General features: G+C 55.5%; 1 protein-coding gene across 1 annotated transcript; it reads right to left on the reverse strand.

Annotated features, from left to right (window-relative positions):
- Positions 1–19,043: 19,043 nt before the first annotated feature.
- On the reverse strand, positions 19,044–19,752 carry LOC136540057 (uncharacterized). Its single transcript, XM_066532044.1, has one exon. The coding sequence runs from the start codon at positions 19,602–19,604 to the stop codon at positions 19,308–19,310; it is 297 nt and encodes a 98-aa protein (XP_066388141.1). The 5' UTR covers positions 19,605–19,752; the 3' UTR covers positions 19,044–19,307.
- Between the last annotated feature and the right edge of the window lie 7,680 nt (positions 19,753–27,432).

The following is a 27,432-nucleotide window of genomic DNA, read 5'->3' on the forward strand; positions in this document are numbered from 1 at the left end:
CCCTGATCTAGATCTACATACTAGTACCTAGCTCCGGTACCATTGATAGGACTGATAAGACCTCTGGTAAAAACTTTACTTAGATAGAGAACTTGATGATGTACCTCGCCCAATGAAGTTGCGGCCATGGCGCCGGCGAGAAAGTAGCAGTAGCTTGACGCGCCCGCTAGGGTCTCGAAGAAGGCAGGAGTGCAGGCGCGGTCTGGAGGCAGCGGTGAAGGCGGTGGAGCTTTCCGTCGCTCACAGCGCATCCTCACGATCGGACTAGGGTCAGGACATGGTGGGGCGCTGGCGGCTGCGGTTAATCTCGTGTCTTGTGCCCTGGCCCCACCTTTCTCTTTATAGTGCTGCGCAACAGGGGCCATCAGCCAGGAGAACGGCTGAGTGCTCCCGATCAGGACGCGGATCAAAAGACCAATTAGCCGTTGGGCCAACCGATAGAGATCAATCTAACAAAGCAGACTTTGGTTATCGTTGGATGCTTGGTTCCACACGTTTTGATCCGTATACAAAGCAATAATAGACTTTGGTTATCGTTGGATATAAGCATTGGTTCCATACGCATTAATTCGTATGAAAAGCAAATAATGCTCGATAGCGACGGGGAGGATTACGAACTTTACCGGACAGACAGAATTGACACCGGAGGTTGTGCGGCCGTGCCTCTGAAACGGTGTTCGTCCTTATCCGGGCCCGTCCAGCTCCCGAGAGGAGTTTTTTGCTGCACGGCACGGAAGACGGCGGGGGTGAATCCTTCCGTGCGTTTTGCTTGCCGGTGACGAACACAACGTGTTGGCCGGACTCTACTCTGGGAGCCTGGTAGTGGTAGCGTTAGGGGAGATCTGACGCCGCCACACATGAGACGAGAGCAGCGTGCGGCGTCTCTTCCTAGTTCGCTTGGCGCCGTGGCGGTGGCGGGCGCCCCGGCTGGGACGCCTCGGAGGGACCACGGCTCCTGTGGGTTTCGGATGGGAGCGTGATTGCAGCTGGGCGTTGTTGCTGTGCTACTGCAGTTACTAACGTAGCAGGCTGGCAGTCACAAAAAAAAAAACGTAGTAGGCTGACCAATTTTGGCAGGAACGCGAATGCGACACGAGTCGTGTCTGCAGATGCTTGGAGTTGGCCCTTTGCATATACATGTGGGCTGACACATACAATGGGATTATTATTGTCGGCCATTCGACTTTACTACCAACAACAAAAATCGAAACAACGACCTGTCTGATTAGCGGCAAAATACCGGAAGAGAGAAGATGTACGGTTCCGTGTGCATTGCAGGCCCAAAGGCTGAACCAACCCGTGGTTAGGATCTTCCCAGGACTTTGGCCGAGCGACTTGCACACGACGAGTATGTAGGCTATCTCTAACACTAACACCTAAAATGCCGGACACATATGGATCTGTTCGCTTACTTATCGACCGGCTTATCAGCTAGAATCTACAGTATTTTTCTCTCACAACAAAACAGTTTTAGCCGGCTTTAATACCAGCCAAACATGTCTACATTCGTCATTTAGGTAGCTCTACAGGCAAAAGGTTCAATACTGTCGGTGTTTTGGAACCGGGGGTCCCTCAACCAACAAGTGAATTTGTGCTGCGTGCTCCTAATCTCGGATGGTGATGCAAAGAGACACAAGGTTTATACTGGTTCAGGCAATCGAGGCCCTACGTCCAGTCTGAGAGATCGATCTTATGTTCCTTGCACCGGAGTGCTCGTAGTAGGGGATTACAAGCTAGGTGAGAGAGGGAGCTAGCCCCAGGTCTCGGCGAGGGTGGTGCGGGCTGCTTGAGGCGTTGTTCTCAAGCAGCGTGGAAGTGTGTCGTTCTATCGGTGTCTTCGTCTCCTTTTTTCTCCCCCCCTACGAGGCCCAAGTCCTCTCCTTTTATAGTTGAAGGGAGGACGAAGGTAGTACATGTATCACTATGCGACGTCGTGCCAATAGAAGTGGCACGTCCGAACCCTGTGGCCCGTTCCGGTGGCGGCGTGGCCGTAGGAGCGATCCGTCCTTGGAATACTGGAGCGACGTGGTTGTCCCATCAGGTCCTGTGCGTCGTGGGAGCCCCGGGAATGTCTCGGAGCGGACGTGACGGCGAACGTGCAAGCCCTGGTGGACAGATTGTGCGCGAGGCCGAGGCCTGGTTGGTGCCGAGGCTTGTACTGCGGTGGGGGGTCTCGGCAGGCACGAACCCCGAGATTGCCGAGGCCCCGGTGTATAGTGCCGAGGCCTCGAGCGGGCGGCGGGTCGCGGGTGCAGCGTTAGGACACAGTGGCTAGTAACCCCCGTCATACCCTATCCCAGGCACTGATCGTGGACACGGTGCTGGGTCACAGTTGCCGGTAACCCCCGCCGTGCCCTGTCCCAGCCAGTACGGCGCTGATGCGACTTCGGGTCGCATCGGCCATTCTGTGACGTTGAGCCGCTGTCTGGCGGAGATTGCGGGAGTGGTTGAAAGTATTAATGAGACGTGACGCGTTGTCGGGAGGGTCGACCGAGGCGGGGGGAGCCGGACCACGGACAAGCCGGCCCCGAGCGACACAGAGAATGAGGCCTCGCGCAAGACGGAGATCAGGCCCCTCGCCGAGGCCTCGCGCGAGAGGCCTCGCGTGATACGGAGAACGCGCTTCCTGCTGAGGCCTTCCGTGGAGAGCCTCGGGCGGGGCGAAGACGGCGTTCCTTGCCGAGGCCTTCCCTGGGGAGCCTCGCGCGAAGCGGAGTTGGCGTCAGGATGCCGAGACCTCCTGCTCTATAAATGGGGGCGGCGTGTCCGAGCCCTGTAGCCGGCCACTGTTGTGGTATGGTCGATGGAGTGGCCTCGTCCTTGTCGTGCAGAGGTGACGCGCCGGTCATACTTGATCTTGTGCGTCGTGGGGCTCCAGTACAGCTTGATGCAGGATATGGCGGGTGACGTGCTGGTCATCGTGCGATGACATCGTAGGGAGCTGTGGCTCTGCAGATGGCGAGGCCGAGCCATCGTGGGGGGTTCGGCGGACATGGATCCTCAGGCTGCCGAGCCCCTGAAGCATACTGCCGAGGCCTTGGGGGGAATTATTGATCCTGGGTGCTGATTCCGAGGCCACAGTATCTCAGACGTGGCTCCCCACGCTGCGTTGTTCTCGGAGCAGGAGTTGGCAGCACAGTGAGGCATGGGCGTCAACCATGTGCTTAGTGGTTAGCACAGTGGCGGGTAACCTCTGCCCAGTCCTGCCTCCTGTCCCATTGGCCATTCTGCTGTACTGTGCCGAGCATGCGGCCGATGTCAGGGGCAGCAGTTGGCTGAGTTAATGTGACACGACGTTTTGTCAGAGGGGCGGGTGAAGGAAGAGGCAGCGGAGTGCTGCCGAGCCCGCCTCGCGCGAGACGGAGAGTCGGCGGCCCGGCCGAGGCCCTTGGTGGGGGGTCGCTCGAGGCCAGCGGTGAGGGGGCCTCGGGCGAGTCGGAGAATCGGCCGAGGCCAGCGGTGTTTAGCTGGTTTCGACTTTTACGAAGTCTAAGCAGTCGTTTTTTGGTTCTTGCTTAGGGTACCCCTTCTCACTGTATCCGACAGTAGCCCCCGAGCCTTGGGGGGAGTGGAGGTACTCCCCCTGAGGTTCTGACGAGAATTGGCTCTTGATAGTTCCTGTTGGGATGGTGTTTTGTACTTGAGGTTTCGGTGGGTGCGCGCGAGCGCACCCGCCGGGTGTAGCCCCCGAGGCCCTGGAGGAGTGATTTCACTTCTTCAGGGGCTTTTTTCTCTCTCGAGCGAGGGGTTTTTCATCGTGTTCGCCGGGCCCGTGGGTGCGAGTTCGGATCGCAGGGCCTCGACGATGCTGCGGAAAGAGCCCCTTAGCCTCCGCCCGGAGCGAGAGGGCCGTCAGGGGTTCCCCCGGCTTTTTGTACGACCCTCGTGCTTCCTTTTCGCTCGGAAGGAGGGGTGGAAGATGCCGTGCTACCCTCGGTGGGCGCGAGCGATGGCATTTCCGGTGAGCTGTTATCGGGTAAGTCCGAGTGGAGGCCCGTACCCCGTTCGCTGGGGGTCGGCTAGCGGTCCGGAGACGCGCTCCAAGAGTACCGGCGGGTTTCTCTAGTGGGTGCCGAGGCCGTTCGCTGGGCCTCGGTGGCTCGGTGCCTCCCTACGGTGGGATCCCATTCGGAGACCTCCCTGCCGGTCTCGGACACGACACAGGGCGCGCTCGTATAGGCTCGCCCGTAGCCGTCCCTGACTCTTTTGCCCTGGGGCAGCTGTCGAAACCCCTGGGGGCCCAGCCTTCGAACCCCTAGACCGTAACGGGCTCGGGTCGCTTGTCTTTATCTTGGGTGCAGGAAGAGCCCCCGAGCCTCCGCACGGAGCGAGAGGGTGGTCAGGGGTCCTCCCGACTTTTTTGTCCGTCCCCCGCACGTCCTTTTCGCTCGGACGGGGGGCTGTTTGCCGAGCCCACTCGCGTGCGAGCCTGAGCCGCTGGGTCTCGGCAAAGTTGCAGGAGGAGCCCCCGAGTCTCTCGCACGGAGCGAGAGAGCGGTCAGAGGTCCCCCTGGCTTTTGGTTCGCCCCTCGCGCGTGAGGGTCTGTCCGCCGAGCCCCCCTCGGGTGCGAGCCTAGGTCGCGGGGTCTCGGCGTCTTTCGCAGAAGAAGCTCCCTAGCCTCTGCACGGAGCAAGAGGGCCGTCGGGAGATCTTCTGGCTTTTTGAACGACCCTCGCGCTTCCTTTTCGCTCGGAAGGAGGGTTTGTTTTGCCGAGCCCCCTCGTGTGCGACCCTAAGTCGCTGGGCCTCGGCAATGGTTTGCAGGAAGAGTCCCTTAGCCTCTTCGTGGAGCAAGAGGGCCGTCGGGGATTCTCCTGACTTTTTATTCGACCCTCGCGCTTCCTTTTCGCTCGGAAGGAGGGGTGGAACATGCCGCGCTACCCTCGGTGGGCGCGAGCGATGGCATTTCCGGTGAGCTGTTATCGGGTAAGTCCGAGTGGAGGCCCGTACCCCGTTCGCTGGGGGTCGGCTAGCGGTCCGGAGACGCGCTCCAAGAGTACCGGAGGGTTTCTCTAGTGGGTGCCGAGGCCGTTCGCTGGGCCTCGGTGGCTCGGTGCCTCCCTACGGTGGGATCCCATTCGGAGACCTCCCTATCGGTCTCGGACGCGACACAGGGCGTCCCAAGCGTTTCGCTTGCTTGGGCCTCGGCCTCGTATAGGCTCGCCCGTAGTCGCCCCTGACTCTGTTGCCCTGGGGCGGCTGTCGAAACCCCTAAGGGCCCAGCCTTCGAACCCCTGGACCGTAGCGGGCTCGGTGCCCAGTTCCTTTGCCTGAAAGGAATCGGGGGGGGTTATTTCTCTCCCTACGGCTGATAACGGCAGGCGCGTCTTTTGAGGCGGCTTTTCCGGGGAGGCGAAACGGCGCCTGCTGCTGCTGTGGTCGGACGCGACGTGGCGTCAGCCGACGGGACGTACCTGCACGCGCGATTAATGAGGAGGGAGTGGGCGCGTGGGCGATAAGACCGGATCTGGATAACCGCGCCGGATTTTTTGGGGAAACTTCCCCGATTTCGTCGCCCGGTGGTTTCGTCTCGTCCCTGCATAAATACGCAAAGAGCCTCGCCCTCCCCCTTCTTACCTTTTCCGCATTCGCTTTCGCTGCCCCTGTGCCGTTGCTGAGAGCATAGAGCGCCGGGGAGGAGAAGGGCGAGAGCGAGAGACTGAAAGAAAGAGAGAGAGATTACCGCCGTAGCAGCGACCTCCACCGCGCAATGGCTGGTGGTCCCGTCATCCTCCCGGCGGATCCCTGGGAGCGGTCTGACGTCACCGAGGAGAAGCTGCAGTCGCTCGTGGAGGCCGGTCTTCTTCGCCCGATCACCGACCCTGACGAGCCGGAGTGGATTGCTCCGGGGAACGAGTCGGAGCCGAGGCCGCGCGACGGCTACATGGTGAGCTTCGTCGTCTTCCACGAGCGAGGCCTCGGGTTGCCGGTGGATAAGTTCATGCGGGCGCTCCCGCACTACTACGGCGTGGAGCTTCACAATTTCAGCCCCAACTCCATCGCGCAGGCGGCCATCTTCGTCGCCGTCTGTGAGGGGTACTTGGGGATCGCTCCCCACTGGGAGTTGTGGCTCCACTTGTTCCGAGCGATGTTCACCACCAAGCCGGGGGGAACGAGGGGGGCTCGGAAGGTGCAGAGGGCCGGCGGCTGCACCCTTCACGTGCGCCAAGACCGGCAGTCCCTCTACATCCTGGCCCAGCTGTCATCGTCCAACCGTCGTTGGTACGACGGCTGGTTCTATCTCCGTAATGACGACGGAGGACTTCCTCCTTATACCGGGCGGGTTGTAGAGAGTCAACCAGAGAAGTGGGGATACGGCGTCATCAAGGTTGATCAGCCTAGGCTGGAGCCGCTATTGCGGGCCTTGGGGAAGCTACGTGACCGCGGCCTTTCGGCGGCCGTGGTCGTGGCGGCCTTTCACCGCCGGAGGGTGTTGCCGCTGATGGCCCGGCGGCGGCGGCTGTTCGAGATGACCCCGAGCGACCCGATTGCCGGTATCAAGATGTCCGCCTTCGCCCTTACCGACGACGAGACCCTGCGTCGGGTGAGAGAGGCGGTAGACGGGAAGCCGAAGATCGACGATTTGATGCCGTTCCCGATGCGCCCGTCGCGGGGGTACATCTCACTGGTGAGTTGATTGTTGCCGACGCTTTCGCGGCCTTCTTGTTTTCCGCCTTTTTTGTCTGTTGTCTTACTTCATCGTTCCCGTAGGGGATAAGGGACGTGCGAGGCTCCCCGCCGCCCGTTCCCGAGGACGCCCGGCTGCGAGCCGTGAACAGGGCGCGCGCCGAGGAGGAGAAGAAGAAGAAAGATGCCAAGGAGGCGAAGCGCACGAAGAAGCTCCTCGCGCGCGAAAAGCTGGACGCCCGTCGCCGGCGTCAGAAGCTCGACGGTCTCCCGTTGGAGCCGTCTCCCTCGTCGTCGGTGTCAGATTCTTCGGGCGACGGCGGCGGGCGCGAGGTGGGGACGGCCTGCCTGGAACACCTCCCCGACATTAGGGAGATGGTGCCCGGGGCGCCGGCAAGGAGCCTGACGCCCCTAGGAGGAGGAGGTGTCCCGGGGCCGGTGGCGGCCCGTCTCGGGGCCGAGGCCGACACGCCCGAGGCGCGGGTGTCGGAGGAGCGTGCCGTCAGCCCGATGGGTTCGACGGTGGAGGTGGAGCGAGCGACGGTGGGGCCGACCCCATCGTCTCCGCGAAGGGTCGAGGAGGTGCCGGGGTCCGGCGGAGGCCAGCTGGCACCGGTGGATACCGAGGCCGCGCTGCTGCCACCACCGGCGCCGTTGCAGAGGAGGCTGGCGGTGTCGAAGCGGCTGCATCCCCGTTCGCGGTAAGCGTCTTTTCTGGTGGAGTCCGTAGTACTTCTTGTTTGTCCCTTGGTCGCATGCTGACCTTGGGAGTGTCTTTGCTTCCAGCCAGAAGCATCTGGTGGAAGATCCTGCCTTGGCGCCCCGTAAGGCGCTCAAGGTGAACGTTAGCTCCTCCGCCCATCAGGCAGCGGAGGCGCAGGCTGGCGTGCAGCGTGGCGCGGCGTCGGGCGGGGCCGTTTCGGAGGAGGCGGCTGCCCAGGAAAAGGGTGCCAAGGCGGCCGCGGAGCGAGTGGAGGAGGAGGAGCCCACGCCTCGCGATGTCGTGAGTCTTGGGGCGAAGGAGGTTGGGGCGTCCACCATTGCCGAGGCCATTGAGGGTGAGGCCGGAGCCCCCGAGGCCTCCGAAGTCAGGGCGGTGGACGCCGGGGCCACCGAGGTAGAGATGGCGGAGGCCGGAGCCCCTGGATCCGTCGAGGCCGAGGCGATGGAGGTGGAGACGGAGCAAGTTTTGGCGCCGCCCCTGGTTCAGACAATCTCGTCTGATGATTCCTCCCCAGGGAAGGAGGCGGTGGACATCGAGGCGGCCAGTATCGCGGAGCAGCCAGTCCTAGATCTTGCCGAGGGGAGTTCGGCCCTTGCCCGGCTACGGCCCGAGCCCCGTGGGTGGAACTTCCCGCGTGTTTTCTGGTGGGACCGGGCTGATCCCGAGGGGGAGCCTGTGTTCGCCCTTGAAGATATCGCAGAGGGGGGGCGGTGGGATACCCTCGAGCAGTACCGCCAACTGGCAGTGCGGTCGCTGCAGACAGCGATGACTATTATGGGACGGGACTTGCCCGGTGTCACCCAGGTAAGTACTTTCCTCTCCCGTGCCGCGTTGTTTTCTCTCCGAGCCCCCTCGCAATGTTTGACGCGCGTTTTTTGTTTTGCCTCTTTAGGAGCTCGAGACCCGATCCCTTGGGAAATCGGTATTCCTACGAAGGGAGAGGGATATCTGGGACCAGCTCCGGCGGCAGAAGGGCCTGCTCGCCGATGCTCAGGGGCTTTTGTCGGCGCGGAGTGCGGAAGTGGAGGACCTCCGCCTTTGTTGTGCTGACATCCAGGCCGAGTTGGCCACGGCTAAGGAGCAGTCTGCCCCTCTGGTAGCGAAGATCAAGGAACTGGAGGAGGAGCGAGACGCCTTCAGGTCTCGGGCCCAAGAAGCGACGGCCTCTGCCAAGGCCATAGCCGGGCAGCTGGGTGCGGAGCAGAGCGAGCATCAGCTGACGAAAGTCGCCTTGGCCGAGGCTACCAAGGCGGCCGAGGCCTCTCGGGTCGAGGCCTTAGACTGGAAGAGCAAGGCCGGGGGTAAGTTCCGCCGAATCGTGCTCTTTGTTCTTTTTGTTCTGGTTCGCGTTTGACTCCTGACCCCTCGTTGCGACGTAGATCTGGAGAAAGAGGCCTCCCAGGCGGCTGAGGCCTCCGTTGCAGCGCAAGCGGCGCTGGATGTTGAGGTCCGGGAGCACGAGGCGCTGCGCAGCGCAGTCCGTACCGCCTGCGAGGCCCTGGACGTTGAGGGGGTCCAATCAGCCAGCTCCCTTGGGAGCCGCCTGATTGCGTTGAGCGGCTACGTCCACAAGAGGCTCTGGGGGGCGTTGCACACGGGCGTCAAGCGCGCCCTGGCCGTCGTCTCCTCGCACTACGCTATCAACCTCGAGGCTGTCAGCGACGGCTACGTGTTGCCAGAAGATGACGAGGAAGCTGATGCAGAGGTCGCGAAGCTGTTGGAGGCGGCCGAGGCACCTGGCATAGCACTGGCTGGTCTATTCAAAGAAGAGGTGGTCCCTCCCGCGCCGGCCACCGATCCTTGAGCTTTGACCTGGGTCGAAAGGGGCCATGTAACCGAATTGAGTTAGTTGCCGTATCGTGACGTTTTTGTGGCCGTCGAGGCCTTTAAAGTATTTACATGCGTGGGTCTTTTAACCGTTTTCTGTTCTACTTCCGAGCCTGTGCCCTCTGTCTCGATCTTGGGAACCCGCAAAGAAATCCCTCGGAACCTAAGCCGTCCTTCGGCGAAGGGTGGTGAGGGAGCCGCCGTAGCCCACAGGCGTAGGCCGTTCTTCCGACTCGACCGGCCCTTTGGCCTCGAGGCAAGCTTTTGGTCTTTGGGTTTCTTGTGTGGGTCCCGTCGGAGCGCGAGAGAGTTTGGCGTAAATTTTTTTTTGAAAGACCGTTAACAAACGGTGTTCGGGACTTAGGGGGTTCCCCCTTTTTAGCCCCCGAGGGAGGCTCGGCTTTGCAGAGGCAGAGCCGAGTCTCCCTTATAGCGCTATTGTGACGTCGAGCCCCTATCGATAGACAAGCTCTCTGTACAGAACTTCCTCGGAGCCTACGTTGTCCTTTGGGTGAAAAGGTGGTGAGGGAGCTGCCGTAGCCTGGAGGCGTAGGCCGTTCTCACGGCTCGGCCGGCCTTTTCGCCTTTGAGACGATCGTACTGTCCTTAGGTTCTATACAGTCGACTTGTCTATAAGGGGGTAGGTTCCCCTTGATGGGGGTTTCTCAAAAAATTATAACAACTAAGAACGCTTCTTTATTGCATTTCGAGAAACAATGTAAACGACGTTTGGAAATTTAAGGGTAGAAACGACGTAGCTGTTCTATGTTCCAAGCGTTGGTGAAGATTTCGCCCTTCTCGTTGGCTAACTTGTAGGTCCCGGGCTTCAGCACTTGGGCGACGATGTACGGCCCTTCCCAGGGTGGGGTCAGTTTGTGGCGGCCCTTGTTGCTCTGCCTCAGTCTCAGCACCAGGTCGCCCACCTTCAGGTCTCGGCTTTGGATGCGCCGGGCTTGGTAGCGTCATAGGGCTTGCTGGTACCTGGCTGAGTGTAGTAGCGCGACGTCTCGGGCTTCCTCCAGTTGGTCGAGGGCGTCTTCGCGGGCGGTGCGGTTGCTTTGCTCGTTGTACGCCTGTAGTCTCGGGGAACCGTATTCTAAGTCAGTGGGGAGGATGGCCTCGGCTCCATAGACCAGGAAGAACGGTGTGAATCCCGTGGCTCGGCTCGGGGTGTTTCGTAGGCTCCAGATGACTGACGGGAGTTCGTCAAGCCATTTCTTGCCAAACTTCTTCAACCGGTTGAATATTCTTGGCTTAAGGCCTTATAGGATCATGCCGTTGGCACGTTCTACCTGGCCGTTCGTCCTTGTGTGTCCTACGGCCGACCAGGCCACCCGGATGTGGTGGTCGTCGCAGAACGTTAGGAACTTGCGACCGGTGAATTGCGTCCCATTGTCGGTGATGATGGTGTTAGGAACCCCGAACCTGTGGATGATGTCCGTAAAGAACAGCACCGCTTGCTCGGATTTGATCTGGGTGACCGGACGAGCCTCGATCCATTTGGAGAATTTGTCGATGGCTACCAGCAGATGGGTATAGCCCCCGGGTGCCTTCTGCAGAGGCCCAACCATGTCCAGCCCCCACACAGCGAATGGCCATGTGATGGGGATGGTTTGGAGGGCTTGGGCCGGGAGGTGCGTCTGTCGAGCGTAGTACTGGCATCCCTCGCAGGAGCGTACTAGCTTCGTGGCGTCGGCCACCGACGTTGGCCAATAGAAACCTTGTCGGAAGGCGTTACCCATGAGCGCCCAAGGCGCCGCGTGGTGCCCGTAGGCTCCCGCGTGCAAGTCCCAAAGTAGGGAGCACCCAGCCTTGGTGGTGATGCATCGTTGGAGAATACCCGATGGGCTACGCCTATACAACTCGCCGTTGCAGAGGACGTAAGTCTTGGCTCGTCGCGCAAGCCGCCGGGCCTCGGTTCTGTCCGCAGGAAGCTCTCCTCGAACGAGGCGATCAAGGAAGGGGACTCGCCAGTCCGTTCCTTGGTCGACCTTGGGAGGCTCTGCGTCAATCGCCATGGCCTCGGGCTCGGCTGGCGGGGTCTCGGTGGCCGAGGGGGCCTTGGGCCCTGCATTGGGCTCGGCCAATATGCCCTCTTCCGTCGCCGAGGCGTAGTCGACGGATGGCTTGTGGAGGTCTCTGGCGAAGACGTTCGGGGGGACCGGGGCCCGTGCCGACGCCATCTTTGCCAGTTCATCCGCGGCCTCGTTGAACTTTCGCGCAACGTGGTTGAGTTCGAGACCGTCGAACTTGTTCTCCAGGCGACGTACCATCGCGCAGTACGCCTTCATTTTGGGGTCATGGCAGCTTGACTCTTTCATCACCTAATCGACGACGAGCTGGGAATCACCCCGTACGTCGAGATGTCGCACTCCAAGTTCGATGGCGGTTTGCAGGCCGTTGACGAGGGCCTCGTATTCGGCGACATTGTTGGAGGCGGCGAAGTGAAGCCGGATCATGTAGCGCATGTGTATCCCGAGGGGCGAGACCAGGAGCAGGCCCGCGCCAGCCCCAGTCTTCATTAGAGACCCGTCGAAGTACATGGTCCAGCATTCTGATTGGATCTGAGCGGGTGGCAGCTGTGTGTCGGTCCATTCGGCTAAAAAGTCGGATAGGACCTGCGATTTGATCGCTTTCCGAGGCGCGAAAGACAAGGTTTCCCCCATGAGTTCGACAGCCCACTTGGCTATTCTACCCGAGGCCTCCCGGTTTTGGATTATTTCTCCCAAAGGAAAAGACGACACCACAGTCACCGGGTGGGACTCGAAGTAGTGACGCAGCTTGCGTCGAGCCAAGACTACGGTGTAAACCAGCTTCTGGATGTGGGGGTAACGCGTCTTAGTCTCAGAGAGCACTTCGCTGATGAAGTAGACAGGTCATTGGACGGGTAGAGCATGTCCCTTCTCCTTCCTCTCGACTACTACGGCCGCGCTGACCACTTGGGTCGTCGCGGTGACGTAGAGTAAGAGGTGCTCGCCCTCGGTGGGCGGAACCAGGACAGGGGGGTTGGTGAGCAGTGCTTTGAGCCTGGCGAGGGCTTCCTCGGCCTCGGTGGTCCAAGAAAAGCGCTCGGACTTTCTCAAGAGGCGGTACAGGGGCAGGCCTCTTTCGCCGAGGCGCGAGATGAAGCGGCTTAGGGCCGCAAGGCATCCCATGACCCTCTGCACCCCTTTGAGGTCTCAGATCGGGCCCATGTTGGTCACGGCCGAGACCTTCTCCGGGTTGGCCTCGATTCCACGTTCCAAGACTATGAACCCCAAGAGCATGCCTCAAGGAACCCCGAAGACACACTTCTCGGGGTTGAGCTTGATGCCCTTCTCTCTGAGACATGTGAAGGCAACCTCCAAGTCGCCGACGAGATCGCCGGCCTTCCTAGACTTGACTACAATGTCATCCACGTAGGCCTCGATGGTTCGCCCGATGTGTTCGCCAAAGACTTGGATCATGCACCGTTGGTAAGTAGCCCCTGCGTTTCTGAGGCCGAACGGCATGGTTACGTAGCAGTACATGCCGAATGGAGTGATGAAAGAAGTCGCGAGCTGGTCGGACTCTTTCATCTTGATTTGGTGGTAACCGGAATATGCATCAAGGAAGGAGAGGGTTTCGCATCCCGCAGTGGAGTCGACGATTTGGTCAATTCGTGGTAGTGGGAATGGGACTTTCGGGCACGCTTTATTTAGACCGGTGTAGTCCACGCACATCCTCCACTTGCCACTTTTCTTTCTGACTAATACAGGGTTAGCCAACCACTCTGGATGGAATACTTCCTTGATGAACCCGGCTGCCATGAGATTCTGCACTTCTTCGCCGATGGCCCTGCGCTTCTCCTCGTCAAATCGGCGCAGGCGCTGCTTTACCGGCCTGGAGCCTGCCCGGATATCTAAGGCGTGCTCGGCGACCTCCCTTGGTATGCCCGGCATGTCCGAGGGACTCCACGCGAACATATCGACGTTCGCACGGAGAAAGTCGACGAGCACGGCCTCCTATTTGCTGTCGAGGGTGGCGCTGATCTTCAGTCCTCGGCCGTCGGGGACGGCGGGATCGACGGGGACGAGCTTGACGGCCTCCGCGGGCTCGAAGGTCCCGGCGCGCCGCTTGGCGTCGGGAACCTCGCTACCAAGCTGGTCGAGATCGGCGATGAGGGTCTCGGCCTCCACGATGGCCTCGGCGTACTCGATGCACTCGACGTCGCAGTCGTATGCATGTTCGTACGTGGACTCGACGGTGATGATGCCGTTGGGGCCTGGCATCTTGAGCTTGAGGTAGGTGTAGTTGGGGACCGCCATGAACTTGGCGTAGCACGGGCGCCCCAAGATGGCGTGGTAAGCCCCCTTGAATCCAACCACCTCGAAGGTGAGGACCTCCTTGCGGTAGTTGGAGGGAGTGCCAAAGCAGACGGGTAAGTCGATGCGCCCGAGGGGTCGTGTGCGCTTTCCTGGCACGACGCCGTGGAAGGGTGCGGAACCGCCTCGGAGCCGTGAATGGTCGAGCTCCAGGAGCTCCAGAGTGTTGACGTAGAGGATGTTGAGGCCGCTGCCTCCGTCCATGAGCACTTTGGTGAGCCGGGTGTTGCCGACGATCGGGTCGACGACAAGCGGGTACTGCCCGGGGTTTGGAACATAATCGGGGTGGTCATCCCGATCAAAGGTGATTGCCTCCCGAGACCAATCGAGGTACCGGGGGGTGGCCACCTTGACCGAGAAGACCTCCCGGCGTTCCCTCTTTCGCTGGCGCGCCGTGAGGCATGCCGAGGGTCCGCCAAAGATCATGAAGGCGTTGTGTACCTCGGGGAACCCATCATCTTTATCGCCGTCCCTTTCGCCGGCGCCCCTTTTCCTGGCCTCGTCGTCGTCGGGGAGCCCAAGCCTGGCGTAGTAACGCCGGAGCATGGTGCACTCCTCGAGGGCATGCTTCACCGGACCTTGATGGTAAGGACAGGGCTTCTTCAGCATGTCGTCAAATAGCCCGGGGCCCCGGGGGCCTCGGGGATTCCTGCGATCTGTCGCGGCGACATGGACGGCCTCGAGGACCTCCTGCTTCCCTGGGCGACCCTTCTTCTTTTTCTTGGGGACGCGGGCGGGCGAGGCCTCGGGGGCCTCGTCCTTCTGCTTCCCCTTGGCGTCGTTGTTGGGGAAGATGGCCCCAACCGCCTCTTCGCCCGAGGCGAAGTTGGTGGCGATGTCGAGGAGTGCGGCCGCTGTGGTTGGTACGTTCCGGCCCAATTCTCGGACCAGGTCCCGGCAGGAGGTGCCAGAGAGGAATGCTTGGACGATTTCCGAGTCACCGACGCGGGGCAACTCGGTGCATTTCTTGGAGAAGCGCCGAATGAAATCTCAAAGAGATTCGTCCGGCTTCTGGCAGCAACCTTTGAGGTCCCAGGAGTTCCCGGGGCGCACATAGGTGCCCTGGAAATTCCTGACAAAGACCCTCACCAAGTCGCGCCAGTCGTGGATCTGTGCGGGAGGAAGGTGTTCGAGCCAGGCTCGCGCTGAGTCTGATAAGAACAAAGGGAGGTTGCGGATGATGTGCAGGTCATCTTCCGCACTGCCTAGCTGACAAGCCAGGCGATAATCGGCCAGCCATAGCTCGGGGTTCGTCTCGCCGCTATACTTTGTGAGGTTGGCAGGTTGCCGGAACCGGGCTGGGAAGTGAGCGTTGCGAATGGCTCTACTAAAGACCCGAGGGCCCGGTGGCTCGGGAGAAGGACTGCGGTCCTCTTCACTGTCGTAGCGACCGCCTCGGTGTGGGTGGTAGCCCCGGGCGGCTCCGTCGCCGCGGCGCCGTCGCCTGCCAACTACTTCGTGGTCGCCTTGTGCCTCGTGCTGGTCTCCAGGTCGATCGCGCACCGAGGGGGCCCCGTTGGCCGCCGGCGCGCGAGCGGGCTCGGGACGGACCGAGGCATCCTGGCCCCGGCGAGGTCGCGCCGTGGGTTGCTCCGAAGTGCCTCCGCGCCGGCGGGAGGCGGAACTTTCGGCCTGCTGTACCGCAGCGGTCTCGAGGAGGTCGCGGAGCTCTTCGCGGACCCGTCGCCCCTCGGTGGTGGAGGGCTCGGGCATTGCTCGGACCAGCATCGCAGCCGCTGCGACATTCTGGCTAGCCCGATTAAAGATTGGGGGTGGCTCTCCCCCCTCGTTGTCGTTGATGCGGTGATGGACGTCGCGGGCCCTCCCTCGGGCTCCTCCGCCCTCACCGCGCCCTTGCTGCTCCTGCTCGAGAGTGTCCCGAAGCTGTTGCAGAAGGAGTCGGTCTTGTTCGACCTTGGCTTGAAGCTCGTGGAGCTGCTCCAGGTCTGGGCGTCGATGCCCCCCGCGGACGGGGTTCTCGTTTCGCGCCGCCGGGGCTACGAGACGCGGAGGCGTGGCATCGCCCGCCCTTGCCTGGGGCGGGGGATGGTTGCCTGTCCTTTCGTCTTCTTCGCCCGCCCTTGGCATCCCGAGCCCGACGTGGAAGCACTCGCGAGATGGATCGTAAGTCCCTTCGTCGTCGGAGTCGGAATAGCCGAGGCAGTAGTCGCTTGCGGCCAAGAATTGGCGCAAAGCCCCGGGGTTGTGGAGTTCGGAGAAATCCACCCCGGGCCATGCCTCGTCCTCGTCCGAGGAGTCGAAGTGGGTGCTCAGGTCGAGAGCGAAGCGCTGGCGGCGTTCCGAGGGGTGCTCGTGAGCGGCAGTGTAGGCGTAGGCATAAGAGGCGGCGGCATCCCGCAACCCAAAGGGGCATGGGGACGGTGCCGTCTCCATATTCTGCCCCGCCGGGGTCGACTCTTCAGGGAGTGGTGGAGTGGAACTAGACGACTGGGCGTCGCCGCGAGCCACCGGCGATTTTCCTTTGTCCAGGCTCAGGCCAGACAGGTCCCTAGCCAGGGACCCCGTACCAACAGCTGGTCGTAGGATGTCGGCGGGGAGTGGCATGCCGCCCCGGGTTCGCGTAGCGTCGGGGTGGCATTCCTCGCGTCGTGCCTGGCGAGCGCGGCGAGAGCGGCTGCCCGGGCGCCGCCTGCGCCTGGGCTGCCGGGGCGTGACTTCATCGTCGGACGGTGGGGCTCGAGGGGCGAGGAGCACCATGTCGTACTCATGCCCCAGAGACATGAACTCTAGGCTCCCGAACCAAACTATGGTGCCGAGACGCAATGGTCGTATGGGGTCTGCCATCCGGGTCCTGCTGGGACGATGAAGCTAACACGCAGCGACCCCTACCTGGCGCGCCAACTGTCGGTGTTTTGGAACCGGGGGTCCCTCAACCAACAAGTGAATTTGTGCTGCGTGCCCCTAATCCCGGATGGTGATGCAAAGAGACACAAGGTTTATACTGGTTCAGGCAATCGAGGCCCTACGTCCAGTCTGAGAGATCGATCTTATGTTCCTTGCACCGGAGTGCTCGTAGTAGGGGATTACAAGCTAGGTGAGAGAGGGAGCGAGCCCCAGGTCTCGGCGAGGGTGGTGCGGGCTGCTTGAGGCGTTGTTCTCAAGCAGCGTAGAAGTGTGTCGTTCTATCGGTGTGTTCGTCTCCTTTTTTCTTCCCCCCTACGAGGCCCAAGTCCTCTCCTTTTATAGTTGAAGGGAGGACGAAGGTAGTACATGTATCACTATGCGACGTCGTGCCAATAGAAGTGGCACGTCCGAACCCTGTGGCCCGTTTCGGTGGCGGCGTGGCTGTAGGAGCGATCCGTCCTTGGAATACTGGAGCAACGTGGTTGTCCCATCAGGTCCTGTGCGTCGTGGGAGCCCCGGGAATGTCTCGGAGCGGACGTGACGGCGAACGTGCAAGCCCTGGTGGACAGATTGTGCGCGAGGCCGAGGCCTGGTTGGTGCCGAGGCTTGTACTGCGGTGGGGGGGTCTCGGTAGGCACGAACCCCGAGATTGCCGAGGCCCCGGTGTACAGTGCCGAGGCCTCGAGCGGGCGGCGGGTCGCGGGTGCAGCGTTAGGACACAGTGGCTGGTAACCCCCGTCATACCCTGTCCCAGGCACTGATCGTGGACACGGTGCTGGGTCACAGTTGCAGGTAACCCCCGCCGTGCCCTGTCCCAGCCAGTACGGCGCTGATGCGACTTCGGGTCGCATCGGCCATTCTGTGACGTTGAGCCGCTGTCCGGCGGAGATTGCGGGAGTGGTTGAAAGTATTAATGAGACGTGACGCGTTGTCGGGAGGGTCGACCGAGGCGGGGGGCGACGGACCACGGACAAGCCGGCCCCGAGCGACACAGAGAATGAGGCCTCGCGCGAGACGGAGATCAGGCCCCTCGCCGAGGCCTCGCGTGATACGGAGAACGTGCTTCCTGCCGAGGCCTTCCGTGGAGAGCCTCAGGCGGGGCGGAGACGACGTTCCTTGCCGAGGCCTTCCCTGGGGAGCCTCGCGTGAAGCGGAGTTAGCGTCAGGATGCCGAGACCTCCTGCTCTATAAATGGGGGCGGTGTGTCCGAGCCCTGTAGCCGGCCACTGTTGTGGTATGGTCGATGGAGTGGCCTCGTCCTTGTCGTGCAGAGGTGACGCGCTGGTCATACTTGATCTTGTGCGTCGTGGGGCTCCAGTACAGCTTGATGCAGGATATGGCGGGTGACGTGCTGGTCATCGTGCGATGACGTCGTATGGAGCTGTGGCTCTGCAAATGGCGAGGCCGAGCCATCGTGGGGGGTTCGACGGACATGGATCCTCAGGCTGCCGAGCTCCTGAAGCATACTGCCGAGGCCTTGGGGGGAATTATTGATCCTGGGTGCTGATTCCGAGGCCATAGTATCTCAGACGTGGCTCCCCACGCTGCGTTGTTCTCGGAGCAGGAGTTGGCAGCACAGTGAGGCATGGGCGTCAACCATGTGCTTAGTGGTTAGCATAGTGGCGGGTAACCTCTGCCCAGTCCTGCCTCCTGTCCCGTCGGCCATTCTGCTGTACTGTGCCGAGTATGCGGCCGATGTCAGGGGCAGCAGTTGGCTGAGTTAATGTGACACGACGTTTTGTCAGAGGGGCGGGTGAAGGAAGAGGCAGCGGAGTGCTGTCGAGCCCGCCTCGCGCGAGACGGAGAGTCGGCGGCCCGACCGAGACCCTTGGTGGGGGGTCGCTCGAGGCTAGCGGTGAGGGGGCCTCGAGCGAAGTCGGAAAATCGGCCAAGGCCAGCGGTGTTTAGCTGGTTTCGACTTTTACGAAGTCTAAGCAGTCGTTTTTTGGTTCTTGCTTAGGGTACTCCTTCTCACTGTATCCGACAAATACTTATTTGACATCTTCTCCAACAACAAGACCCAAAAGAGAATACTTTCTACAAATGAGTTTTCAGGAGAAAGGGTATCCATATTTGAGTTGTGCCTCTCAGGCAAACCAAAATAGGTCTCCCGTATAGGTACTCTGTTGGAGGCTGATTTTAGATCTTTTGCTACCCATTTTATGTTTGATGCCTATGGGTTTCATGTTGCAGAGTCTTAGGAGTACATTGGTACGCAACTGAAGCCACTGACTCGGCTGATTAAGGGGATGTTTGGTTCTTTAGTCGCTCCTAAAATTCATGTCACATCGAATATAGATATACTAATAAAAAGCATTAAATATAAATTAATTACAAAACCAATTACATAGATGGAGGCTAATTTACGAGACGATTTTTTTAAGCCTAATTAATCTGGCATTAGCATATTTTACTGTAGCACCACGGTGTCAAATCATAGACTAATTAGGCTTAAAAGATTTGTCTCGCAAATTAGCCACAAGTTGTATAATTAATTTTATAATTAATCTATATTTAATACTCTATATATGTATCAAATATTCGATGCGACTGAAATTTAAGAAGAGCACGCAGAAACCATGGCCTAAATAAGAAACTGAGATATTTTTCCCGCAACTAAAGTCGTCTCCGTTCCCACCACGCACCTACTAAACCCTCCAATTCAGTAATCCCCCTCCACAACTCTCGCTACAGTAGCCTTGTCCAAGTCATGGATCCCCAAATGGCGGACAACCGACGGTCAAATCCAATCCCAAATCACAGATCACATCCTAGTTACCATTGCCATGACAGTAATTCTACCTAGACACAGCTAATCCACCACAACTACACGCAGTAAACAAAAACGAAGAAATCGCACGGACACGGAGGAATCATCCATACTGGCAGCAGTACTTGCTTGGTGGCACTGCGAGGTTCATCAGAGCGTGCAGCCGCAGCAGAGGAAGAAGAAGCACATCATGGAGACGAGCGCGACGGACTCGACGGCCGTGACGACGCCCCAGAGCGCGGCGTCCACCAGGAGCGGCACGTCCCGCACGAGCTCGGGCCACCGCCGCGCCGCCGCGCCGAGTTGCTCGGGGCGCGACCGCTGCCACTGCCACCACTCCTGGACCTGGACCCGGAGGTGCGCGGGCGGCGAGGGGAGCAGCGCGGCCAGGCTCGGCAGGCCCAGGTCCGGCGGCCACCGGAGCACGGACACCAGCCTTCCCCCCATGGGCCCGCCGAGGCGAGGCCGCGCGGCGGCGGCGGGCTCCACGCGCGCCGGCTGGTTCCCTTCCTCCGTTCCTCTCGATCCCGACGCAGGGGCAGGGCGCGCTACGTCGGCGTCGGTCGGCCGGTCGCTGTGGCGCAGGCGCGCAGCGGCTGTTCTGTTTAAGTGGCTCGAGGCGTTTGGTTGGTTTGACACTTTGTTTGGTCTTTGACGTGGGGCGGATGATGTGATGGCGGTGTAACGTGTTCTGCTGCTTCTTCCGTCTGCTTGTGTTTTTATATATATATAAAAGGCATAAAGTTTTAGGGCGGGTTGGTTTCGGCTCCCGCGGCTCCTGCTTCCACCACACCAGCACGGTTCATAGAGCCGGTTCTTCCTTATACTGTAGCAGCCGGTTCTCTCCTCTGCTTTTTTGTGTCACTGTTCATGGAGAACTGTTCACGGAGCAGGGGGCTCTTTTCCCGGATCTAAGCTTTGGCTACAGTGCATGGACAGTGACAGAGCCGGAGCACGAGCGCTAAAAAAAAAAGGACCTTATTAGCAGCACCAGGCTGCAAGTGGAGTATAATGGTCCCAAGTTACAGAGTGCTATGCCTCTCTAGTAGGGCAGATGGAATCATGTGAAACATTGGAGCATGAGATCTCCATTTGATTTTTGTGATACAGTAGCAGACTTGAATGCCTGGCCTGGGTGGCTAGCGAATGAGCTGTTAAGTTGAGTCTTCTGTCGATTTTTGCCACCTTCCAGTTCATTGATGTCACTGTATTGAGAAATTTCTGCGTGAGCAGCTTGATATCCCATTGGGGAGGATCAGAATGATCTGGTCCATTGTAGAAGTGAGCCATCAGTTGGTTGTCTGTCAAGAAGAAGATGTCCTGGAATTGCATCCTTGATGATATGATCCCTGCAAGAGAAAGAGCCGCTGCCTCAGCCATAAGGACTGAGTTGGCCACGCTCGTCGCCTTGATGTGGATCATCAGTTTTCTCCTGGGTTCCAGGATGAAAACACCGATTCCACTTTTTCTCATTTGTTGGCCTTCGTGATCCGGTGCAATTGCTGCATCAGTGTAGCATCTTGCTCCTTCCAAGAGAGCTGGATAATTGACCTGCACAATAGGAGCAATGGGATGATTTGTTTGTCCCTGCGGTAGACAGGGATTTGTTAACCGGACTTCTGTTAATACTGGTATCCCTGCATTAGATGGATTAGTTGTTAACATGTTCATTGATTCTTGCTCGTTTTCCTCTGCGCTAGCATTGTCCTCATGAATGGTTTAGCTTCATATCTGCAGCCACTGCATAGTGTACCTGCAAAACAGACATTTTTTGTTGTTGAAGCGAGCATCATTTCTCGCTTTCCAAATGTACCAGAGTGGTCATGATTCTATGAAATTCATCATCGGATGTGTTTGTAGTAACTATGGATGATAGAATATCCTGGACACCATCCTGCTCTTGTGGAAGCCGAGAGGTTACAAGCGGTGGCGAAGCTGAGAACCAAATCGCCCTAGCAAAGCTGCAGTGAAAAAATAGATGAGAATCATTCTCAGTCATATTGCAGACTGAGCAACGTTTGTTAATTTTTGAGGATAAGCTTCCAGCTCTTTCCCTAGTAGCTAGAGCTCGTCTGATGAGTCTCCAAACGAAAGTTTTGATGCATGGAGGAATTGTCTTAAGTTTCCATACTCTTTTTAAGATGTCCAAAGCTTGGGGAGTGATTCCTCTGGTACCCTGCTGTGTCAATTGTACCTGCGCTTTGTTATTAAGAAAGGAAATAGCTTCTTTGGAACTGCACAATCCTTTTTTAGCATGCATCCTAATGGGAACGGGGATCCCGATTTTCCATCAGGTAGAGGTAACTATCGTTGTGGCGGAGAATGACACACCGATCCGGCTTCAGATCGAAAAATTGAACCCTGCAATCTTAGCATCACAACTCCTCTGGTTATCAACCGAGACACGAATCCGGTTGACCTCGCCAAGAAGGCTAATCCCTGCCTGCGCAACGAAGAACACAAGCAAGAACAAGAAAGAAAGCAACCAAATTACAGAAGAATGATTAATCTCACGAAGTTGGGGTCTTACAAACCGATGAACGGTGAAACTGTTCTTGACAGATTAATCTAAGCAAAACTCAAAACCTAATATCGGCGGCGGCGTATAATTATAAAGGTCTTAGGGTCGTCGCCTACCCTAGACACACCCCTAATGGGCCCAAACATGATACACGGTCCATCGGACCAAAAGACGGTGTCGCAGCACCCTAGCAGATTCTAGACACTGACTTGTTTCGACGATTTCCATTGATTCTGGAGGCCTTTTGACGTGAAACCACTTGGATTGGCTTCCTTATTAAATTAGCTTTTCCAACCATATGTGGATCGTTGAAAACGGAGTCCGGATGCGTCCTGAGTGACCAGTTTAAGGCAGACTGGTCCTGGAGACCGAGGCAGACTCGAAATCATGTTGGATCGAGCCTCCGGTTTCTGTTGAACGTCCGTACTGGTCATCAACGTCTCCACCTCTTCCTCTAAGTCCCTCACGACCCTCTCCAATGTTCCTAAGCAAGATAACATCATTAGGTAGTAGTCTATTCTTAAAAGTATGAAAAAGGATTGCTTAAGAATGAGCTTACCTCTAAATTGAGTTGATGCATTCGAGCTCGGGTCATTGGACCTTGCATGTCAGTTGGAGGATCAGCGGGTACATCCGAAGGAGTGATGTCCTCATCATCCTCCCCCTCTTGAAACTGAGTCGTCCTCGACTCAAGCTCATCTTCTTCTCCCAAATAAAGCTTCAAATCTGTAATGTTAAAGGTGTGACTAACCCCGAACTCGGGTGACAACTCAAGTTTATAGACATTATCATTTATTTTCTCAATTATCTTATAAGGACCAGCTGCTCTTGGCATTAATTTAGACTTACGCAGCTCAAGAAATCTATCTTTTCTCAAATGTAACCAAACCAAATCACTCGGTTCAAGTTTAATTTCTTTTCTACCTTTACTACCAGCAATTCTAAACCTTTCATTCATTCTTTCAATATTTGCTTTAGTTATTTCGTGCAACTTACGAATGAATTCAGCACGCTCTCTAACATCACTATATGTTCTCTTAGTGGTAGGTAAAGGCAAAAGATTAATAGGAGCGCGAAAGTTAAAACCATACACTATCTGAAAAGGACTTATCTTGGTGGTAGAATAGTCTGCCCTGTTATATGCAAACTTCACATGCGACAAACACTCTTCCCACATTTTCAAATTGCGCTTCAAAATGGCTCTCCACATGATGGACAATGTTCGATTCACTACCTCAGTTTACCCATCGGTTTGAGGATGACATGTTGTAGAAAACAACAGCTTGGTCTTTAATTTATTCCACAAAGTGCGCTAAAAGTGACTCAAGAATTTTGCATCGCGATCTAAAACAATAGTAGAAGGCATATCATGAAAGCGAACGATTTCTTGAAAGAAAATGTTAGCAATATGAACAGCATCGTCGCTCTTATGACAAGGAATAAAATGTGACATCTTAGAAAAATGATCAACCACCACAAAAATATTATCCCTCCCCCTCTTACTCCTTGGCAAACCCAACACAAAATCCATAGATATATCAGCCCAAGGAGTAGAAGGAACAGGAAGAGACATATACAAACCATGTGGGTTCAACCGCGACTTAGCTTTTTGACATGTGGTGCACCGAGCCACGTACCGTCCTACATCTCACCTCATCCTAGGCCAAAAGAAATATGTGGACAGCACCTCCTCTGTCTTCTTGGCTCTAAAATATCCCATCAATCCGTCTCCATGTGCCTCCTGCAACAACAAAAGGCGAATGGAGTCAACTGGAATGCATAGGCGGTTAGGTCTAAACAAAAACCCGTCATTTATCATAAACTTATTCCATATACGTCCTTCGCTACAATTTATCAACACATCCTTAAAATCAGGATCAAGCGCATATTGTTCTTTTACTGATTCAAGCCTAAAAATCCGACAATCAAGTTGGGATAGCAATATATATCGTCTAGACAAAGCATCAGCAATCACATTATCCTTTCATTTCTTATGTTTGATAATATAAGAAAAAGATTCAATAAATTCAACTCATTTAGTATGCCTATGATTTAGATTATGTTGAGGGCGAAGATACTTAAGTGATTCATGATCAGAATAAATAATAAATTCTTTAGGCCACAAATAATGACGCCACGTCTCTAAAGAACGGACAAGTGCATATAATTCCTTATCATATGTGGAATAATTAAGAACAGGACCATGCAATTTTTCACTAAAGTAAGCAATGTGTTTACCATCTTGCATCAAAACACCCCAATGCAAACTCCACTAACATCACATTCTAGCTCAAAAGTCTTACCAAAATTTAGAAGTTGTAACAATGGTGCGTGTGTGAGCTTATCCTTCAAAGTGTCAAAGGACTCCTCATGTGCCTTTCCCCAATGAAACATCACCCTTTTCTTCGTCAACTCATGCAACGGGGCAGCAATGGTGCTAAAATCTTTGACGAAGCGGCGGTAAAATCCTACAAGACCAAGAAAACTCCCCACCTGTGTGACGGTTTGGGGGACCGACCAGCTCTTTATGGCTTCAATTTTTATGTTGTCCACCTCAATTCCCTGTGGAGTTACAACATAGCCAAGAAAAAAAACTTGATCCATGCAAAAGATGCACTTCTCAAGGTTACTAAATAAATGTGCATCACGTAAAGCATTAAAAACAACACGTAAGTTATCCATATGTTCATCAAAAGACTTGTTATAAATCAATATATCATCAAAGTAAACTACCACAAAACGACCAATAAAAGCTCTTAAAACCTCATTCATTAAGCGCATGAAAGTGCTAGGTGCATTTGTCAAATCAAAAGGCATTACTAACCACTCATACAACTCGAATTTGGTTTTAAACGCTGTTTTTCACTCATCTGCAAGTTTCATTCTAATTTGATGGTAGCCACTTCGCAAGTCAATCTTGGTGAAAATTATAGAACCACACAACTCATCAAGCATGTTGTCTAACCTAGGAATAGAATGACGATACCGAATAATAATATTATTGATGGCTCTACAATCAACACATGTACGCCAAGTTACATCTTTCTTAGGAACCAAAAATACAGGAACGGCACAAGGACTAAGGCTTTCACGTACATACCCATGGTCCAAAAGGTCTTGACTTGCCGCTGAATTTCATTAGTCTCCTCAGGATTGGTTCAATATGCAGCACGGTTGGGCAATGTTGCTCTCGGAATCAAATCGATTTGATGCTCTATCCCTCTCATTGGTGGCAGCCCCGGAGGTATCTCAGCTGGAAAAATGTCCTTATACTCCTGCAAAAGGTTAGTGACAGCAGGTGGCACCAAGCTAACAATATCATCAAGCGAAAACATAGCTCGTTTGTATACCAAAGCATAGCAAATATCATCATCAGAAATTTCAGCAAAGTCATATTTTGTTGCAAGCATAACACCACCCTTTAATTTAATTCCCTCAGCCTTAGAAATAGATGTAGACTTATCCTTTTTAGGTGGGAGAATAGAATTAGCAACTTGCTGATTTTTAGATTAAACATCATTCAAACTAGCAGCGCATTCTCTATCAGCTTGTACAATTTGAGCAGGGGTCAAAGGTACCAAAGTAATTTTCTTTTCTTTATGCTCAAAGGTGTATTTATTACTTCTACCATGGTGTGTAGCATCATTATCATGTTCCCAAGGACGACCCAATAAAAATGAACAGGCTTGCATAGGTACCACATTATAATCAACAGAACCAGCATAAGAATCAATGAAAAATAAAACTCTGCAAGTTTGTGTTACCTTTGCTTTTCCAGAATCATTTAGCCACTGAATATGGTATGGACGTGTGTGTGGGTGTGTGGTCAAGCCAAGCTTCTTGACCAAATCAGAACTCACCAAATTATTGCAGCTACCTCCATCAATAATGACACGTGCTCGACGGTTGCTGATGACGAAGAAAATCTAGAACAAGTTATGGCGTTGTAGCTTCTCAGGTTGCTGCACTTGTGAGCTGAGCACCCGCTGTACAATGATGCTCCTATAGGCCGTCGTGGCCTCGTCACCAAGGACTTCGCCATCTTCCTCATCTGCATCTTGGTCTTCTTCATCCTCAATGTCAGAGGTGCTGATGTAACCATCTTCTATAGCAATATATGCCCGCTAACTTGGGTAGTTCTTCTACACATGGCCAATACCATGGCAGCGGTGGCACTGAATGCCCGAAGTGTGTCCCGTCGATGCAATGGATGAGGCACTCTTGGTAGGCACCTGCAAAGAATTTTTACCTGAATCTGAAGGTCGTTCGGGAGGTGCTTTAGGTGTAGCGGTAACTCCAGAGGCTGTTGGTCGCTTGCTCGCTGGTGGAGGCGCCCGAAAAGTGGTTGGCTTGGTCAGCCCAAAAGATGGTGCCGAGCGTGGCGTGTATGTGGTGCTGACCTTGCTCTTGCTCTGCTGTTCACGCCCTTGCAATTCTTTTTCTGCAAGCATAGCAAACTGAAACAACTGGTTGACAATGTTAAATTCTTTATAATAAAAAATGTCCTAAATCTCGCACCTCAAACCCGAATAAAAACGACAAATGGAATCTTCGTTCCCCTCGACAACACTACAACGCATCAATCTCTTTTGGAGCTCACCATAGTAATCCTGTACAGATTTATCTCCTTGTTCTAAACGCATCAATTTCTTACGTAAGTCTATATGATAAGGAGGTACAAAACGATCACGCATAGCTACCTTAAGTTCTTCCCATGAACCAGGTAAAGCATCCTGTGCAGCTAGCCCATTCCACCAAATAAAGGCAAAATCCTTAAACTCACTAGTAGCTTGTCGAACTCTATAATGCTCAGGCACAAGGTGGACGCTAAACTTTTGTTCTACCATCATCTCCCAATCAAGATATCCCTCAGCATCATAATAACCCAAAAAAATGGTATTGTAAACTTAATCTTAGCATAAGGATCATCGGGCACACGGTGATTATTACCTTGATGGTGGTGGACACCACCCATACCTGTTGTATTGCGGCGAAGACATCGTCGTAATCTTGCTTGTCGGAAGGCTGATCGATTTATGTTCCCACTGACATTATGCACTGTGTCTTCTAGCAAGAGACCATCGGTGTTACTGTCGGAGACGTCGTTATTGCCCGCCACAAAGGTTTTTAACTCAGTAACCTTGTCGATTAGCGTAAAAATTCGTTTGTCCAATCTCTCCATGCTGTTGCCAATGTTGAGTTCAATGAGTGCGTCAGTGACGGCCTTCCTGACGACCTCATTCATCTTTTTTGGGCATCCTCTACAACAGATTATAGTTGCTCTTGGCTGACACACTCGTTGAAACCCTTAGAATTGTTATCTCCAGTGTGTTCACGTCCTATCATTGTAAAGACAAAAACAGGAACAAACAATAAAAGTTATCCCTAACAAATGACTACGTGGTTGCAGTTGCAGTGGTGTCACTTTTCACAGCAAGTGGAAGCATCTTACCAAGCTCTTACAAAGTTCTTACCAACACAAGCAGTGGGCGGTACAACCGGCGGCTGGTTCATGATACATGTGAGGCAGTGGTACCGATATTACAAGGCCCCTTTTCTGTACTGATCTGAAGAGTTTGTGGAGCTTGGAAGGCACACAAAGAATAATATGTATATCTAGCACACAAGTCAGTAACAGAAAGTAATGCCGAATTTAGTCCAAAGTACTTATTCTCGTTGCTGGTCTAAAATGTTCCAAGTACCAGGTGTGTAATAAACAAGTATGGTAGATAGCAAGATGACAGTGATGTGAAA

The sequence above is a fragment of the Miscanthus floridulus genome, chromosome 2 (genome assembly GCF_019320115.1).
Source record: "Miscanthus floridulus cultivar M001 chromosome 2, ASM1932011v1, whole genome shotgun sequence".
NCBI lineage: Eukaryota > Viridiplantae > Streptophyta > Magnoliopsida > Poales > Poaceae > Miscanthus > Miscanthus floridulus.